Below are 16,944 nucleotides of genomic sequence, written 5' to 3' on the forward strand. Positions count from 1 at the left end.
ATAGTAATAGCATGGAGAAAGCCCTGAGGCAGAAACCAGATCTGGCCTCTGCCTGGCCCTAACACCAAGTGGTCCTTTTACCTGGGGCAATTCGCTTTCTCTCCCTAGAGCTCGGCTATCTCAACTGCAGAAAAAGGAATTGAGCCTGGTGGTCCTTAAGAGCTTGATGCTTTGCTTTGTTCTTCATTTCTGTTTTTCAGTCTCCTCTAATTGGGCAAAATCTCTTCCAAAGGAAAAGATACCAACAGAAAAGGAAATAGATACTCATAGATGGGTCCTTGGTACACAGTTTGATGAGACAGTGATTGTTATATCTTGTGGCCATCCTTAGATATGCCTTAGCATCTTTGCACAGGTGATTCTACCTTATTCTCCCAATATGAAATGACAGCCACCATTTATAGAGAAGGAGTCTTATACCCAGAGTGGATAGCCTGGACAAGTGCCACCGAGCTGGTGTGTTGCCATGTTGGACAGAATTTATTGTGGGATAAATTCATGGAGGTTTGGTAGATCTCCTTGGTGTTGCCACAGGGAAGGCTCTGAGACAGCGTGGCTCTGCGTGACAGCCACCAGCTGCTCTTGTGTCACAGATCACCATGACTTCTCCTGGGAGCCGGTGAACAGCCTGGATGCCTAGAGGCCCAGACGGTGCAGCAGGAGCCACTTGCTTTACAAACCTGCTTCCTCATCCTATTGTTCTCACTGACATTAACTCTCTCCTCTCCTCACACCACTGCTCACTGTAGTTCAGTGATTACCTTGTTTCTTGAAGCAAATTGTTCCTTGAAGAAAATAAAAAGAGTCTGCTTTCATGCAGTGTTTTATGTGAATAAACGTACAACTTAAACAAATACCACCCACCTAGAAAAATGGGTAACAAAATAATAGTCACTCTTTTTAATTTTGTAAACTCTTCCTGTATTTAGAAGAGAAGGTATGTGATGGAATACCAAGAGAAAGATAACCGAGGACTTAAATACGCACATTTTATAAAGGATGCTCTTGTGACCTCCACCTAGGGTGGTGAGATGAAGCACAAAATTTAAATGCAAGTTTCAGTTATCTTTTAGAAGTTTTTTTCTAGTACAAGTATATCCCATGAATCCTTTTCAGGATAAGTATATCCCACATAACTTTTTAAATGACTAAGCCCCATGAAATGTTTCGGTTTTTGTTTGTTTGTTTGTTGAGACAGGGTCTTGCTCTGTTGCCCAGGCTGGAGTACTGTGGTGTAATCATGGCTCAACCTCCCTCCTCTAGCTCCTCACCTCTGGCAGGCTCTGGTGTGTGGTGTTCCCCTCCCAGTGTCCAGATGTTCTCATTGTTCAGTTCCCACTTATGAGTGAGAACATGCAGTGTTTCTTTTTTTGTTCTCGTGTTAGTTTGCTGAGGATGATAGTTTCCAGATTCATCCATGTCCCTGCAAAGGACATGAACTCATCCTTTTTTATGACTGCATAGTATTCCATGGTGTATATGTGCCACATTTTCTTTATCCAGTCTATCATCGATGGGCACTTGGCCAGGTTTCAAGTCTTTGCCATTATGAATAGTGCCTCCATAAACATACGTGCGCATAGAGTTTTATCCTCCTGTATCTTAATGGCTTTGAGTTCTTATGACCATCTCACATTTTGGTATTGATATCTTGAAAATACAAAATGGGACTCATTTTCCTCTGACCACATAAAATGAGGCTTGATTTGTGCATAGTTTTTCTTTATTGATTCACCGCAGAACACTAATTTGTCACAGAAAGACACTTCTAATTCCATTTCTCTGAAGAGTATCCTGCCATCCTTTCAGAAACAGATTTTCTAGGTAAACAACAGAGTTGCTTAACAACACCGAGAGCTGTTGGCACACTTGTCTTCTGAGCACACTTCTCTAGAACTTTACTGCATACTTTTAGAGTTATTTGTTAAAGCTTGTGTCACATTGCCTACATTTGAGAAAAGTATTGAATATTTTTTAGTATTGTGAGTGGGAAGACATTTTCATAAAATTTTGACTGTGGCTAATTACATGACTTAACAAGTGAAAGCGCTCACTGTACGCATCACCCACAATATGTCCTCAAAGCCTGTTGGCTGTGATTCTTGCCACAGCAACTCCCCACTCAACCCACAGCCCACCTGCTGCTGCTGCCGCCTCTCTTGGCTCCTTGGAAAACACATTTTGTTAGGTAGTGTGCTCTTAACTTCATAGAAACATTTGGCAAAGTCACTCAGTGCTGTGTTCAGTTCTAGGGCATGAGTTCCACCGAGCAGACAGGAGTTTCTCTGGCCTGTGATCCAGAAGCAGTTGACTTGGCCCCTTTCACCAGCATTAATTCACCTTTGAAAAGTTAACAGCTGAAAGAATAGGTTTAAAAAATGTCTGAATTATGTTTCCCTTCTTCCAGATGGAGGTCCTCGAGGGCAGGCTCTACCCATTGTATCTGAGGGCAGTTTGTTGTAGAATTCCCAAGGGAAGTGAGAAAGTTGTATTTTCTTTGTAAGAAGTGTCTTCAAAAAGTAAATGAACTACCTATATAGAATCTATTATTTACTGTGTAAAGGTTCACCACATTCACATGGAGTTCTTAATTTCAACCTTATTTCATAGTAACTGCAGGAAAGAAGCTTGAGAGATAAGAGGCTGTCACACCACTGATTTTTGGCTACTGAAGTGTAAAAAGAGCTCAACGGAATGTGAGAGGGTAGTTCTAGAAATAAGGCAGACAGCAGATACAGAATGAAAGTCAGCATGGACTGTGCTTCCTCTGAAACTTGTAACAGAATCACACTTCACCTGTTTCCTTGGCAGGGCTTTCTGGGGATTTCCTGCGTGCTGGGAGATACTCTGCCCACACAGTCAATGGGGCTTGGTCAGCCTGGACGTCGTGGTCACAGTGCAGCCGTGACTGCAGCAGGGGCATTCGGAACCGGAAGCGTGTTTGCAACAACCCCGAACCCAAGTATGGGGGAATGCCTTGCCTTGGCCCATCTCTGGAATACCAGGAATGCAACATTTTGCCCTGCCCAGGTAAGCGGATTGTGTAATCTACAAAACATCTGAAAACTCAAGGGCCTTGGAGAGTCTTCTAATTGACCAGACCTCACGCAGCTCCCTGGCTTCATGTTTGAGATCTGTGTTCTTAATAAATGTCTTGGCTATGTATGGTTGCTCATGCTGGTAATCCCAGCACTTTGTCAGGCCAGAGAGAGGGAATCACTTGAGCCTAAGAGCTCAAGCCTGGGCAATATAGGCAGACCTCATCCCTACGAAAAATACAAAAATTATCCAAGTATGGCAGTGCACGCCTGTAGTCCCAGTTATTCTGGAGGCTGAGTTGGGAGGATTTCTGGAGTCCAGGAGATCAAGACCGCAGTGAGCCATGATCAGGCCACTGCACTCCACCCTAGGTGACAGAGACCTTGTCTCAAAAGTAAACAAACAAACAAATAAATAAATGTCTTGTGTGATGTCATCACCTGTTGGATTAGCCCAGAGTGGAAAAAGGAAAAAAAAAGAAACCCCTTCTCTCCAGCAGACCTGAAACCAAATCCTAAATCATTCCAAGCAGTATTAAGACCCTTCTCTCAGCCCTCCTTTCAGACAAGCATGCGTCTTTAGTTGTCCGTATAAAAAGATCTGATAGGCCGGGCCACAGTGGGACCTCCCTGGGCCCTGGGCACATTTGTCTGCCCCAGTGCATTGGGGAAAGACAAATATCATCTAGGCTAGATTGTGTTCATGTTTTTTTCTTCTGATTGTAAAAGGAATTAAAACTTTATTATGAGCTACTCGAAGGATATGGACTCTAGTTGTTGTGCCTGATGGAAAAGCTGGCCTTTCTAATGTGGTCTGAAATAGCTGGGGCTTTGGAGTGACCATCAGCTCCTTCTGGAGGCTGATCCCTTCCCGGGCCACTGATGGACGCAGCCCTCCCCGACATGGCCTCCATGTACCATCAGGTGGTCATCCAGGGTCACGGGTATCAAACGTGCAACTCCTGGACCCTGGGCCTGCCAAGCCAGTTCTTGGTCCCCACATCTTCTGTCATAAAGGGTCTACCTCATTAATTAAGTCCTCCAAAGATGCAAACTCTTCTCTCCTGTGGACCTAGCAGAGCTGTTTGTCTGGGTCTTCTTCCTGAGGCCTGGCTTTTCATTCCACTGAATTCCCAAGCAAGCACAGAGTCATGAAAATGAGCCGAAAGAGCCCCCACCCAGGGCTTTTGCTCTGACAATGCCGGAAATGCTCCTCCATCTTTCCCTTTAATATTCAAACCCTTGTTTCTGCCTTTCTCCTGCCACAGCTCAGGGTCCCTAGCACCTAAAACACTTCTACCAGAGCTTCCCACTTCCTCCTTTCCTGTCCAGAACCCACGGAAAGTCTTCAGCCCACACGTCATGGCCATCCCGAGGGCTGATCTGTGACTGGGGAGGCTGCCTTGACTTTTATCTGAAGCTCCATGAGGACAGGGACGCCTGGCATGGTCTCACTCATGGCAGCAACCTCAGCTCCCAGCAGGGGCCTGGCACATACTAGAAATACCCTTCAGGGATTGTTTGTTAATAATGAGGAGACAAAGAGTTGGTTAACTGATCTTTCTTCATTCATGTCATTTCTCAGGAAACATTTTTGAGTAACCGACTGTGTACTGTTTACAGGGTATACACAGATGCAGTGCTATGATCCAGGTCAGAAAGAAACTTAAGAGTTGAGGGAGGATGCATCCTGGGAGCAGTGTCATCCCAGTATGGTCACTGGCTACTGAGTTTATGACAACCAGGTGCAGTGGCCATATCCACCAAGGAGCCAGCCCCTTGGTGGATTTCACCAAGGAGAAATCATGGCAGCCACAGCAAGCAGACTGCCTTAAGCTGGGTCTTGAGGGACAGAAAGGAGTTGGTGAAATTGACAAGCAGAGATGGGAAATTGGGAGGAAGGCTCATTCCGAAGTTGGATACAACATTTTTAAAGGCATAGAATATTAACATATTTCTAGTAGATACAACTTTCTGAGTTCTTACACCAAGAAACTGGCTTGTAGCAGATACTCAATGAACATTCATAGGATTGGGTGCTTGGAAGGGTGGATAATGGATGGATGAATGGATAGATGAATACCCATGTATATAACACTGAAAATATATAGTTTCCAGATTTGTAGCTGAGGCTCCCAATAACGTTTCTGCTCTTATCAGCTGCCTGGCTCCTCCTAGGGTGTCTCTGCTTGAATTTCTGCAGCCTCAGGAGACTCCTCTGCCCACCCAGCTTTCCCAGCGAGCTGATGCTGAGAGGCTGGGAAAGGTCACTGAACTGTTCTTTCCCACAGCCCCAGTAGAAGGAGGCCTCCTCTGGGGGCTGAGAGGAATCCTGTGGGCAAGCTCACTAGATTCGGGTCCATGCTATAAACTGGAACAGGGGCAGACGTCATGGGAATATCAGGGTCCCTCCACCCACCCTTGTCTCCCTGGGCTCCAGACCCTATCCTTGTTGCCATGGGTAGGATGTGCAGATTCCTGCAGACACTTGGATGTTGTCCTAGTGCACAAGAACAAAGGGTCACCACTCATCTCAGAGACACTCTGTTAACATGATCTGTTGGTTGCTCTCATTTTAGTTGATTTGGTGGTCAAGCCAATACCATGTATACATAACTTTAATATGTTGAAATAACTCTGTCCTCATTTTTGTCTTAAAAGCCAAGATTCTGCAGAGTGTTGTGGAGTTATTCAGAGTGGCCCATGTCACCTTGCACTAGGCAGTGGGTGAGTCAGGGCTGAGTGGTGCTTCCCCTGCCTGGGAAATTCCTAAACATATGATAGGGCATGACCCAGCAGGGAGGGTTGGAAGTGCTAGGGGTGTGAATGCTGAGCTGCACAGTCACCAGGAAGCCAGTTAGAGGCCGATTCCTGTCTCACACAGGATACTCTCCCCTGTGAATGTACCCTTCTTTAACCCTTTTGGGTTCATAGTGGACAACTACAAATGGACAGTGTGTTTTATTTAAAAATACGTTTTCTCATTAAAATTAAATATGAAAATAAATCAGCCAGGCACGGAGGCTCACACTTGTAATCCCAGCACTTTAGGAGGTCGAGTTGGGTAGATCACTTGTGGTCAGGAGTTTGAGACCAGCTTGGCCTCAAACATGGTAAAACCTTATTCCTACTAAAAAGACAAAAATTAGCCTGGCATGGTGGCATGTACCTGTAATCCCAGCTACTTAGGAGGTTGAGGCAGAAGAATTGCTTGAGCCCAGGAGGTGGAGTTTGCAATGAGCTGAGATTATGCCACTGCACTGCAGCCTGGGTGACAGAGTGAGATTCTGTCTCAAAATAAAAATAAAATAAACTAGAGAATATAAAAATACATTTTAAATTAATCAATGAAAAATTTTACCTCTGAGACTAATGTGTATAATAAACTATAATAAGGTTTCTAAGTCAAGCTCATGCTGAAATAATCATTTTTTTCACCTTCTGTTGGTCCATCTAACTAGTACCTTCACCTACGTAATTTACACCAGCATTGACAAATAGCTAATTATTTCTCCTTCACTCCTTTTCCTCAATGCATATTTTATTTAGCCTTAAAGACTCCAGACCTTGACCTACAAAGGTACAGACGGCAGATTTTTTTTTTTTGTTGCTAAGTAATGTTCAGCTAAGAGGAAAGCAACCTCAGAGTTTGGCTTATACCCCATAAAACCTAATGAAGTAAACACAAACTCTTTTCACCAGACTTAACTGAGATGGTTCTGTTTTGTATTTTGCAAACAATAATTCTATGGGGGAAGGAACACTAAATCTAATGGAGGGACAGACTCTTTGAATCAAAAGAATAATTCTGGCAGTTGTGTGTCCTATAGATAAATCTCTTAGGCATCTCTGGTGTGCTCAGAACCCTCTCTTCCTGTGCATTCTTGGAGTCCTTGAGTCCATACTTTGAAGTGGAGCCAGGCAGGGGGCAGTTGGTGCTGGAAGTTTCTGATTAGATATCCTTAGGAGCAGAGAGCACAGCTGTCCTGCAGTGCAAACCTATGTAGTCCAGACCTCAGTGTGCTGGAGAATCAATACCACATTTGCCCATGTCCCGAGAGACTGAGTGAAGGGCTTTACACGTCTGATCACACACAGGAAGCCTGTTGAGCAAACCTTAGTTACTTAGTTTTTACTTTGCTATTTCGATCTCTGGCAATTGTACATTGATTACTGCCATTGTTTTTAATCTTACTGTAGTGGGTGGAATATTTAGCTAGAATCTCTACAACAAGACTGTTATCCTCTTCTATCAAGTTACTTCATGTATAAATTTCATTTTATCAAAAATAATTTCCTAAAATTAATTGCTTTGATTCCTTGAAAGAAACATGGATCTGAGCTTGAGTTTGTTTGTCTGATCTTCCCATGAACCAGTATTTCTTGAGCTAAATTGAGTGGCGATTCAAGCCATGAGGAGATTCCTATGTGATTTTTAGCAACATGGGAGGAGTTATGGGAAGCCCTAACCTGTGCTTGTGTGTTGGGTTCTGTGCTCACCCTGCCAGTGTTCCAGCCCCAGCTTCCCACTCACTTGCCCAGGACCTAACCTCTCTAAGCTTCAAGTCATTCATTTCTGGAACAACCCCCAGGGCAGTTGTGAGGACGGAGATGGAATATTGAATGAGTTTATTATTTTAATTATTATTATTACTAATGTTATTTTTTTAGTCCAGTATAGTTCACATAGCAGGGGAAAAAAAAATCTATTTTAGTGGCTCAGCCTCACTTCGGGCCCCTGACATGCTGTGCTTTCCACAGTGGCTTACATTTGTTTTGTTTTCTTGGCCCTGCAACTTTCTACTTCCCCACCAGGTTGTACAGGCTCCCTCGCGGTGAAGATTATTTCATTAAGATTTGTATTCTGAAATGTCTATTTTAGAAATGCTTTGGCCTTTCTAATATGAATTGTTAGTACAATAATCAATATCCTACATCACAGCTCTATGATGTAGGTTGAAACCTGTAACATAAAGACAGGGTCAAGAGGACAGAAAGCAAGCACTGCATTAGAATTGGTCTGGAGACATAGGGCAATTACAGACTAAGCAACTTCCGGACAGAGTAAGGAAGTGGTTCCAGGCCTCCTTTGAGTTCCCTCTGTACTAGAAACATCCATTTCCCCAGTTCTTTGACTGTTGAAATTGGTGGAGGTAGAGTGTGATCTTGTGATTTGAACTCCCAAGTGGGAATGTTTCAGCAACTGGATTCTGTTCCAAATGCGCTCTTAAACGGTTATTCAAACAACAGCTCCATTCTCTCTGTTTAACGATAAATGATCCTGTGCCAGGAGAATTTACCATGATACCAGATGGACAGTTGGTGTATGTGTAGGAGAGGATTTATTAGACTAGATCCCATACACATTGGCTTACATGTTGGTAGAAATGCGGAGAGGAATAAATATTGTTTGAAATATCACAGGATATATTATGTACATCAGCTTCCTGGTGTGAGATCATTAGATGTTGCATGATTATGGAACCATTGAAATGAGTGCATTTAGTCTCTGTTTTTATTTTTGTTTTTGCTGTGGTAAGAACACTCAACATAAAATCTACCTACTTAACAGCTTTTTGAGTGCACAATACGGTAGTTAAGTATAGATATACAATGATGTATAGTAGATCTCTAGATCTTACTCATTTTGAATAACTGGAAGTTTATACCAGCTATACAACAACTCCCCACTTCCCTCTCCCCCAGTCCCTGGCAACCACCATTTTACTCTCTGCTTCTATGAGTTTGACTATTTTAGATACCTGATCTAAGTGGAATTATGTATTATTTGTCTTTCTGTGTCTGGCTCGTTTCACATAGCATAATGTCCTCCCCTATGTTCATCCGTGTTGTTGCATGTGGCAGGATCTCATTTTTTAAGGTTGGATAATATTTCATTGTATGTACCTGCCACATTTGCTTTATCCATTCATCTCTTGATGGACATTTACGTTGTTTTGAAATTTTGGTTATTGTGAGAAATGCTGCAGTGAACATGAGAATGCAAATGTATCTCAGAGATCCTAATTTCAGATTTTTTGACATATACCCAGGATTGGGACTGCTAGATCTTACAGTAATTCTATTTTTATTTTTTTATTTTGTGATGCAGTCTCGCTGTGTCACCCAGGCTGGAGTGCATTGGCGCCATCTCAGCTCACTGCAACCTCCGCCTCACAGGTTCCTGCGATTCTGCTGCCTCAGCCTCCTGAGTAGTGAGGGTGACAGATGTGCACCACCATGCCCAGCTAATTTTTGTATTTTTAGTAGAAACAGGGTTTCACCATGTTGGCCAGGCTGGAACTCCTGGCCTCAGGTGATGTGCCTGTCTTGGCTTCCCAAAATGTTGGGAATACAGGCGTGAGCCACCACGCCCGGCCTCCGTTTTTAATTTTTTGAGGACCCTCCACATTGTTTTCCAAGGCAGCTGCACCATTGTACATTCCCATCAACAGTGTATAAGGGCTCCAATTTCTCCACATCCTCACCAACACTGATCTTTTGTTTTTTGGATAATAGCCATTTTGGCAGGTGTGAGGTGATACATCATTGTGGTTTTGATTTGCATTTCCTGTTGATTCATGATGCTGAGCATCTTTTCACATACTTGTCGGCCATTCATCTGCAGGTTTATCATACTGGCTGTAATATTAGCAATAAAAAAGGCAGGCATGTGTTTGCCTAGAACTTTAAAAATTAAAAAAAAAAAAACTCTCTCCCATATCTATTCTCACTGAAGGAAGCACTTGCTGACATGTATGGACAGAGGCCAGGGATCTACAGAACATATGGTTGGTTGTACATCAGGCCCTGACACAATCTAGGGCACACATTAGACCCTTCTGAGTCCTGAGCTGCCTTGTGCGAATTTAGACAGCCAAGATCTAAGATACTTGCCATTACTGTAAGTCACAATGACTTATTTTTGCCTTGGTGTATGGGGCATGCAAGGGTACTCACTGATGCCAAGCTCCAATTTAGGTTACAAACAGAAAAAAACTGTCAGCAAGTGCTTCCTTCAGTGAGAATAGATATGGGAGAGAGTTTTTTTTTTTTTTTTTTTTAATTTTTAAAGTTCTAGGAAAACACATGCCTGCCTTTTTTATTGCTAATATTACAGCCAGTATCAAATACTTGATCAATTCCTCTAACTGTCTGATATACTGTATAACTTTTAGGGAAAATACTGTTGAATTCTGCAAGTTTGTGTAAACTATTGAATCACAAAATTTCCAGTTAGATTGCAAACTTATTTCTAAATTGGGTTCAAATATTTTTGTTTTCTTTTTACTTTCTGCAAATTAGAATGTCATAAAGATGATATTTTTGCTCTGGTTTCTCAAAAATGCTTTCTTTTTACCTTTGCCAATATCTAAAAAGAAACATTACACCATAATGATGTAATACATCATGACAGGCGTATTAAAATACAATCTAAGTTATTCTAGCTAAAACAATCTTATACCCTGAATGATTTTGGCATCCTCTTGCTCCTGTTTCTTTGTGTAGGCTACGAAGAATGTTAAAATATGATACTCTCTACATATAGCAATAGTGAGTCTCTCCTCAGCTTTTTAATTGAGTGAGCTGTGGTTATGATTGGTGCTTAACCCCAGATTAGGATCTAATACCTTGTTTGACAAAGTCCTTTAGCTTTGTCCTGGGACTCAGCAATAACAAGGAAGGTCTGGCTAGCAAGAGAGAGGCACAGTCAGGAGTTAGCTAAACAGAAAATCATATTTGACATTGTCACAAGCCCAAGCCAACATGAGGTCTTGGTTTTAGCAAGATCAGCTAATAAAGGACTGAGTCTTAAAGTCTCCCAGATTCAGGTGGGCCACCTGACCCCAGCATTTAGCAGGCTGGACTACAGGTACCAAGAGCCTAGCCTAAAGAATTCAGGAGGCTAACTTGAGCAGGCAGAGACATGTGCTGGGTTATGAGCTGCCATGGAAATGGTTAGTCAAGGAACCAGTTCGGCCTAACATGCACATTGTAAAACTGCACTCTTAATATCTAACCCAACATATGGCTGCAGATTTTCAGATTCATCTCTGTAGTCATTTAAACATAGTGTCAAGTCTGTGTGGCTGTACTTAATTTGGTCATTCTGTGCCTGAATTTACGGAGCATTCTTCAGTTACCTTCCTCATGGGACCTGTTAGTTTTTCTCTATCCCACTGTCAGGGAGTAAACCATAATCCAATTAGTAAAGGAGCTGGTGACTTGAACTGCTTACCTTGGCTTTAAGTCTTGTCTGGCTAGTTAGATGGCAAAGGTGAGAGCTGGCTGGGGCTTTACATCAATAACCATACAAGGTGGTTCATGGTTGTTCTCAGGGGCTGGAATTACTATGACACCTCTTGCACCCTGCTGTCATGCTTGTACTTAGATACGATAGATTTAGAAATGTTTCCTGAAAGAATGAATAAAGGGAACTGAAAAAGTGTAGGGAAGAATCTGTAAAACTGGATCTGTCACCAAGAGGAAGACTCCAAATGCAGCCCTGCGAGGGGTCAGAAGCCTCGTTGCTATGTGCGCTGATGCGCTGAAGCCTTCCTGGAGTGCCGATTCCATTTTGTTTCCCTTAATAAACAGAATCCATTTAGCTTCCATTTAGTAACTCTTTCGCTTGGTTGGGATTGGATTATAGAAGAGCTGTGACACTGTGTTTCTTCACAGTGGATGGCATGTGGTCTTGCTGGTCCCCCTGGACAAAATGTTCAGCAACATGTGGCAGTGGACACTATATGAGGACCCGCTCTTGCTCCAATCCAGCCCCAGCCTACGGAGGGGACATCTGCCTGGGGCTGCACACAGAAGAGGCACTCTGCAACACGCAGCCCTGCCCAGGTAAGCGGCACCTCACCTATTGCACAGCTTTCGGACAAATTGGCCTCCTTTCTTAATGGATAAATGGTGTAATTGATGATACTGCATCACAGTAAGTACTGAAAGTGGGGGTGGACAAGTTAACAACATGCTATTACCCTTGAAGTGACTTTAAAACATAGCATCTATAATAAAATAGTTCTCACTGTGCTATAGATTCAGAACTCGTGTTCAAAGCCTTTAGCCCAGCAATGGGACAGTGCTAAAGGCTTCAAACATGAGTTCTGAATCTATGGCATGTTACAACACCCAATCTCCCTAACTAGGAAACATCCCAATTTATTCTTGACTTTGCTAATTAACACCAGTGACCCACAGGTGACACCTTGCTGTGTTGAGAGAAAGTCCAAGGAAAGGTGGGACTTTCCACCTTTCGTTCGTGTTTCCAAGAACACGTTCCAAGACCATTTGTGTTTCCAAGAATGAACATTTGCAGTCTGGAGGTCTGAGTGGGGAAATCGCCTGCAGCCTTTTTGTCTCAAAACCAGCCTGGGTGCAGCCACGTGTCTTCCAAAGATCTCCAGACCTGTGTTCCAGGAATGACTTCTAAAATGTGACAAGGGGACACTATGCACTCTTGCAGGATGCTTCATCCATGGTCAATGGGCTGTAATTTAGAGGTAGTGCAATTAAAGGAAAGAAAAAGCATGACATCAAATCAGTAAGCGGAGGAGCACAGCAAACAGCAGAAACTGGTGATAGCAAAGCATTCTTAAAGCCAATAGCCTAATAACAGAGTCTGAGGTTTTGTTGTTGAAAATCAGGGTGGAGAGCAGGGAGCACCACTGTGAAGTGCACCTCACAGGAGCCAGCCTTGGGCCCGTGGGTGTGGGAGCTCCTTGCTCCAAGCTCCCTGTGGCTGATGTAGGTGCCTGGGGCCTCCACCACCACCACCACCACCACCACATCAGAAATAGCTTGGTTTACTGACATGAAGGAACCACCTGGAATGAAAATGAACTATTCTTTTCTTGGTCTAACTCTGACATTGAAACACACACTTTTTTTTAGCTTGCTCCTGCACATCTTTCTAGAAGGTTCTATGTATATTGAAAAGGGCCTTGAAGCCAGATTCTCACTGTCATTCCAAAAACTGGCACTTTCTGCATTTCTAAGGAAACATTGTACCCTTTAACTGGAGCAAGGCACAAGTTTGATTTTCAAATTTTCCCTGCCACTACAAAGTGGATGCTTCCATTTAAAAAGGGGAAAAAAAGCAAACTTCATAGAAAAATACCTTTTTATCCTGATTAAAATTCCATAAACAATATCCAGAGTTTACTTTTTTAACTTTCTTACTTATATAGGAGTGTTACTCCTTTCTTTTCACACATCTGTATGCCTGGGTGAATTTCACAAATCCTAGTAAATCTTCCACTTTGGGGTGAAGTATCCTTTCAATGCCCCTCTTTTGGCCTTGACCCAAGGCTTATGCATTGACCTTATCTCTCCGGAGACAGCGAACATGAGATAAAATGAATTCGACCTCAAGGGTAGCCTGACTTTGGCATGTTGACTCTGTGGAACTGTTTTTATAACAGAAGAGAAAGTAATTGTGTAGCTTCAGACCCCCTTTCAGCAACCCAGGACTCTCATGAGCATGGAATTATTTCTCTCGCCTGAGCGCAGAGGAAGGTGGAGAATTTTCAGGAATGTTTCAGGAAAGCATTTGAGGTTCTTTGAGGGGAGCATTACCCATAGCAAAATGGCATCTGCATTGATGACTTACGTGCCACCACTGCTGATGGTCCGCACACAGCTGAGTCTCCTGGATTCACTTATTGAGCATCTAAATAAAATTACTTTATAATGTTTAAATAATGTTTATTTTAAGCTCATGATATCTGGTCAAATATATAACAGCGCAGGCACTTTTATTCATCCTCGTGTGTACTGTATGTACTGGATCTGTTAGATGATACAACTACATCTTACTGATGCACAGAATCATTAAAAACATGCTATGGAATCTGGAAATCACATATGTAACTTGCTAGTGAGTCCAGGATGATTGAGCTTACTGGCCATTCCGCCCCATCTCCCCTCTTCTGGTCTCTGCAGAGAGCTGGTCGGAGTGGTCAGACTGGTCTGAGTGTGAAGCCTCTGGCGTCCAAGTCCGTGCCCGTCAGTGCATCCTCCTGTTCCCCATGGGCAGCCAGTGCTCCGGGAACACCACAGAGAGCCGGCCATGTGTGTTTGACTCTAATTTCATCCCAGGTAAGAGCAGAGGTATTTATCAGTAAGAACAAAATCATTTCCCACATGGAGACAGAAAATGATTCATAGGTCAGAGTTTTATTTGGCTTATTTGGTGAAATAGAGATGATTCCATCAAGCCCCATGGTTTCAAGGTGTTTAAAATGTAGGTCTATGGATAACTGCAGATTTAAACATGAATTCAGTTCATGAATTTAAGATTTCATAGGCAAAGTGTCTTTTGCAGTTTATCAACTATAATACAATCAGAAGACTGCTCAAAAATGAAAATATTTGGTTACTATTAAATATGATTTGGTTATTTGGTTATTTTAATATTAGGTTAAATGTTTAGGCAGTGCTCGCTGTGTATGCACTGGCACACAGAGAAAAAGCACCATTCTCTTTATGCTATCTTTAATATACTTGAGAAGGCAGAAATGCATCATTATTCTCCTGTGGGAGAAGAGGTTGGCCCTCATTCAACCAGCTTTTCATGGTAAAGTCAGTGTGTAGTTGTTGGTGATGGTAGCTGATCACTTGTTGCATGCTCGCTGTAACAAGGTGCTATACGAATGCATAGATCATTGCACATATGTCCACTGTATGCCTTAGGACTGTTAGGTGGACCAGCCTCTTACAAATAAATAGTAGAGTTGAATTCTATAAGCCAGTTTTCTTTGTTTTCTTTCGTCTGTGCAAAAGATACTGTTTTAGAGAAAATGAGTATACCATACCTCAATCATGTACGGCACAGAACTATAAGACTGGTTGTTATTGTTTTCCTCTTTAACGATAGACATATTTTTAATTCTTGTTGTCTAACAAAAAATCCATACAGGAAAGAATGCTGTTTCTAGACTACCGAGTGATATTTTATCCTCGGGAGTTAAAACATGTATGAGGTGTGGCCTCTCTCTGCATCCTGCTGTGGGTTTCATGTGTGGCATGCCAAGAGCATCAGTGGCCTCCTGAAGAGGGACTTCACTTGTTCTGGAGATGTCCTTGAGCTCTGGTGAATGGGCCCTCCCTCTGCCGGGAAGGTGACAACACTGGCTTTGATGGAACAAGTCTCAGAAGCAGGAACACCACAGGAGTACTCCGTGTGTTGGGCGGGGCGGGGGGTTCTCCCCTGGCAAGACACCTTGTAATGGAAAATGAGCACATTCCCTGCTTTCAACCCGAGAGACCACAGCATTATCTTTCTGTGATAAATGAATCTCATCTCTTCCCAGTCAAGGTGATCTGGCCAAATCCATATCAGGTTGGTTAAAACAAGCAAAGAAATAAGTAGAATTTTTCTGATAATTAATCAAGCTTTTGAAACTTTGTGTCACATAAAATTCAGAATCATTAGACAAACATACATGAAGCATGAATGTGGACTGTCTTCTCAACACCTTTTACACATTGTGATTCGACTTTTCTTTTTCCAGAAGTATCTGTAGCAAGATCCAGTAGCGTAGAAGAGAAAAGGTGTGGAGGTACGTTATTCCTTTTAAGTAGTTGTAATAGATGTACTGATATATTCTAATCGTTTCCCTTCCTGCATGTTTTCTATAATAATTTTTCTGCCTCTTGGCGCATTGATGTAGGTGCCAAGGGTCTACAGTTCTTCATGTAACACCTCTGGACATAGAGAAGGGTTTTGGAACTCAGCAGTTTTTAGATGTTAGAAGGGTATGTGGGGCCTTTATATTACGTGACACCTGCACAGGGCCTGGGGTTGTTCTACAACCAATCTCCTTAACAATGCTGCTGTGAGATGTTGAAAAAAGTGAAGATGCTAAGGGTCTTCCTAGAAGTTCTGGTCAGGTCTACAGAAAATGGGTCAGGTCAGTGACATTTTAATGCCAGATAACTGATGAAACATTACTTTTCAGAGATTTTGCACTTCAGAATTGTAGAAAAGGAACAGTGCTTATATATTTAATCTGCATTTTATAAATGGAGACCATGAGGCTCAGAGGGATGATGTCACTGGCCCAAGTGCACACATGGAATTCAGCCAGTGGGATCCAGTGTGAGTTTTGAACCCAAAGCACTGTAGCAAAAAGAGCCCTGACAATAAGTATCCAAAAGCATTGTGTTCAGGAGGCTCGAGCCACAGTAGCCCTGGTTAAGTAACACTGTTGGACAATACCCAGGGTCCAGGACTGTCTGCTGCCATCAAGGACAGTGTAGGTCAAGAGTGGAGCAGAGTTTATAAGTAAGTGTTCCCATTCTCAGGGAGGCCATGCAGAGCCTGAGGCTCAAACAAACAGCTGATGCCTCAGCAGAGCTGGCTAGATATTTGTGCCTGCTGCCAGATGTATGCAGTTCACTTTCCTCCTGCTGAGCCTCACTGAGTTACCCTGTGGAAGACCTTCAAGGGCCTTGAGAACCCAGGAGAACCTGGTGCAAAGCCCATCGCTGCTCTAAAAATACTACTTCTGTGTGTCTGAACCAGCTGTGCCTAATGGCTGCACAAGCCTTGAGGTGCTATTGGTTAAATCACACATGAAGTTGAACTATTCTGAGATATTCAGAATGGAATTTTTTTTAGATCTTTAGGCTGCTGGCACTGGCACAGGCAGTTTAGATGAATCTTACTGTAGGGCCAGTAGTTGAAAACAGTTACCTAGCAAGGATGTTTTTGACAACATAGGCATCTTCATTTCTTTTTTTCATTTTGTTGAAAGTCAATCAAACTTTGTACAGGAAATTAGCCAATTGAACCAATAGGGTAGTTGGTCTGTATTCCATCTTTACTGATCAAAATCAACAGCAGAAAATCATATTCAAAGGAAAGAAACTATAGTAAGCACATTCAGAACAA

General features: G+C 42.7%; 1 protein-coding gene across 1 annotated transcript in view; it reads left to right on the top strand.

Annotated features, from left to right (window-relative positions):
- SEMA5A (semaphorin 5A) overlaps window positions 1-16,944 on the top strand; it is a 505,802-nt gene that overhangs the window by 476,338 nt on the left and 12,520 nt on the right. The window contains exons 18-21 of the mRNA XM_055246035.2: window positions 2,812-3,030; window positions 11,721-11,891; window positions 13,992-14,147; window positions 15,563-15,610. Of these exons, the coding sequence (XP_055102010.1) occupies window positions 2,812-3,030; window positions 11,721-11,891; window positions 13,992-14,147; window positions 15,563-15,610 (594 nt within the window). The remainder of the gene's footprint in view (window positions 1-2,811; window positions 3,031-11,720; window positions 11,892-13,991; window positions 14,148-15,562; window positions 15,611-16,944) is intronic.

The sequence above is a fragment of the Symphalangus syndactylus genome, chromosome 16 (genome assembly GCF_028878055.3).
Source record: "Symphalangus syndactylus isolate Jambi chromosome 16, NHGRI_mSymSyn1-v2.1_pri, whole genome shotgun sequence".
NCBI lineage: Eukaryota > Metazoa > Chordata > Mammalia > Primates > Hylobatidae > Symphalangus > Symphalangus syndactylus.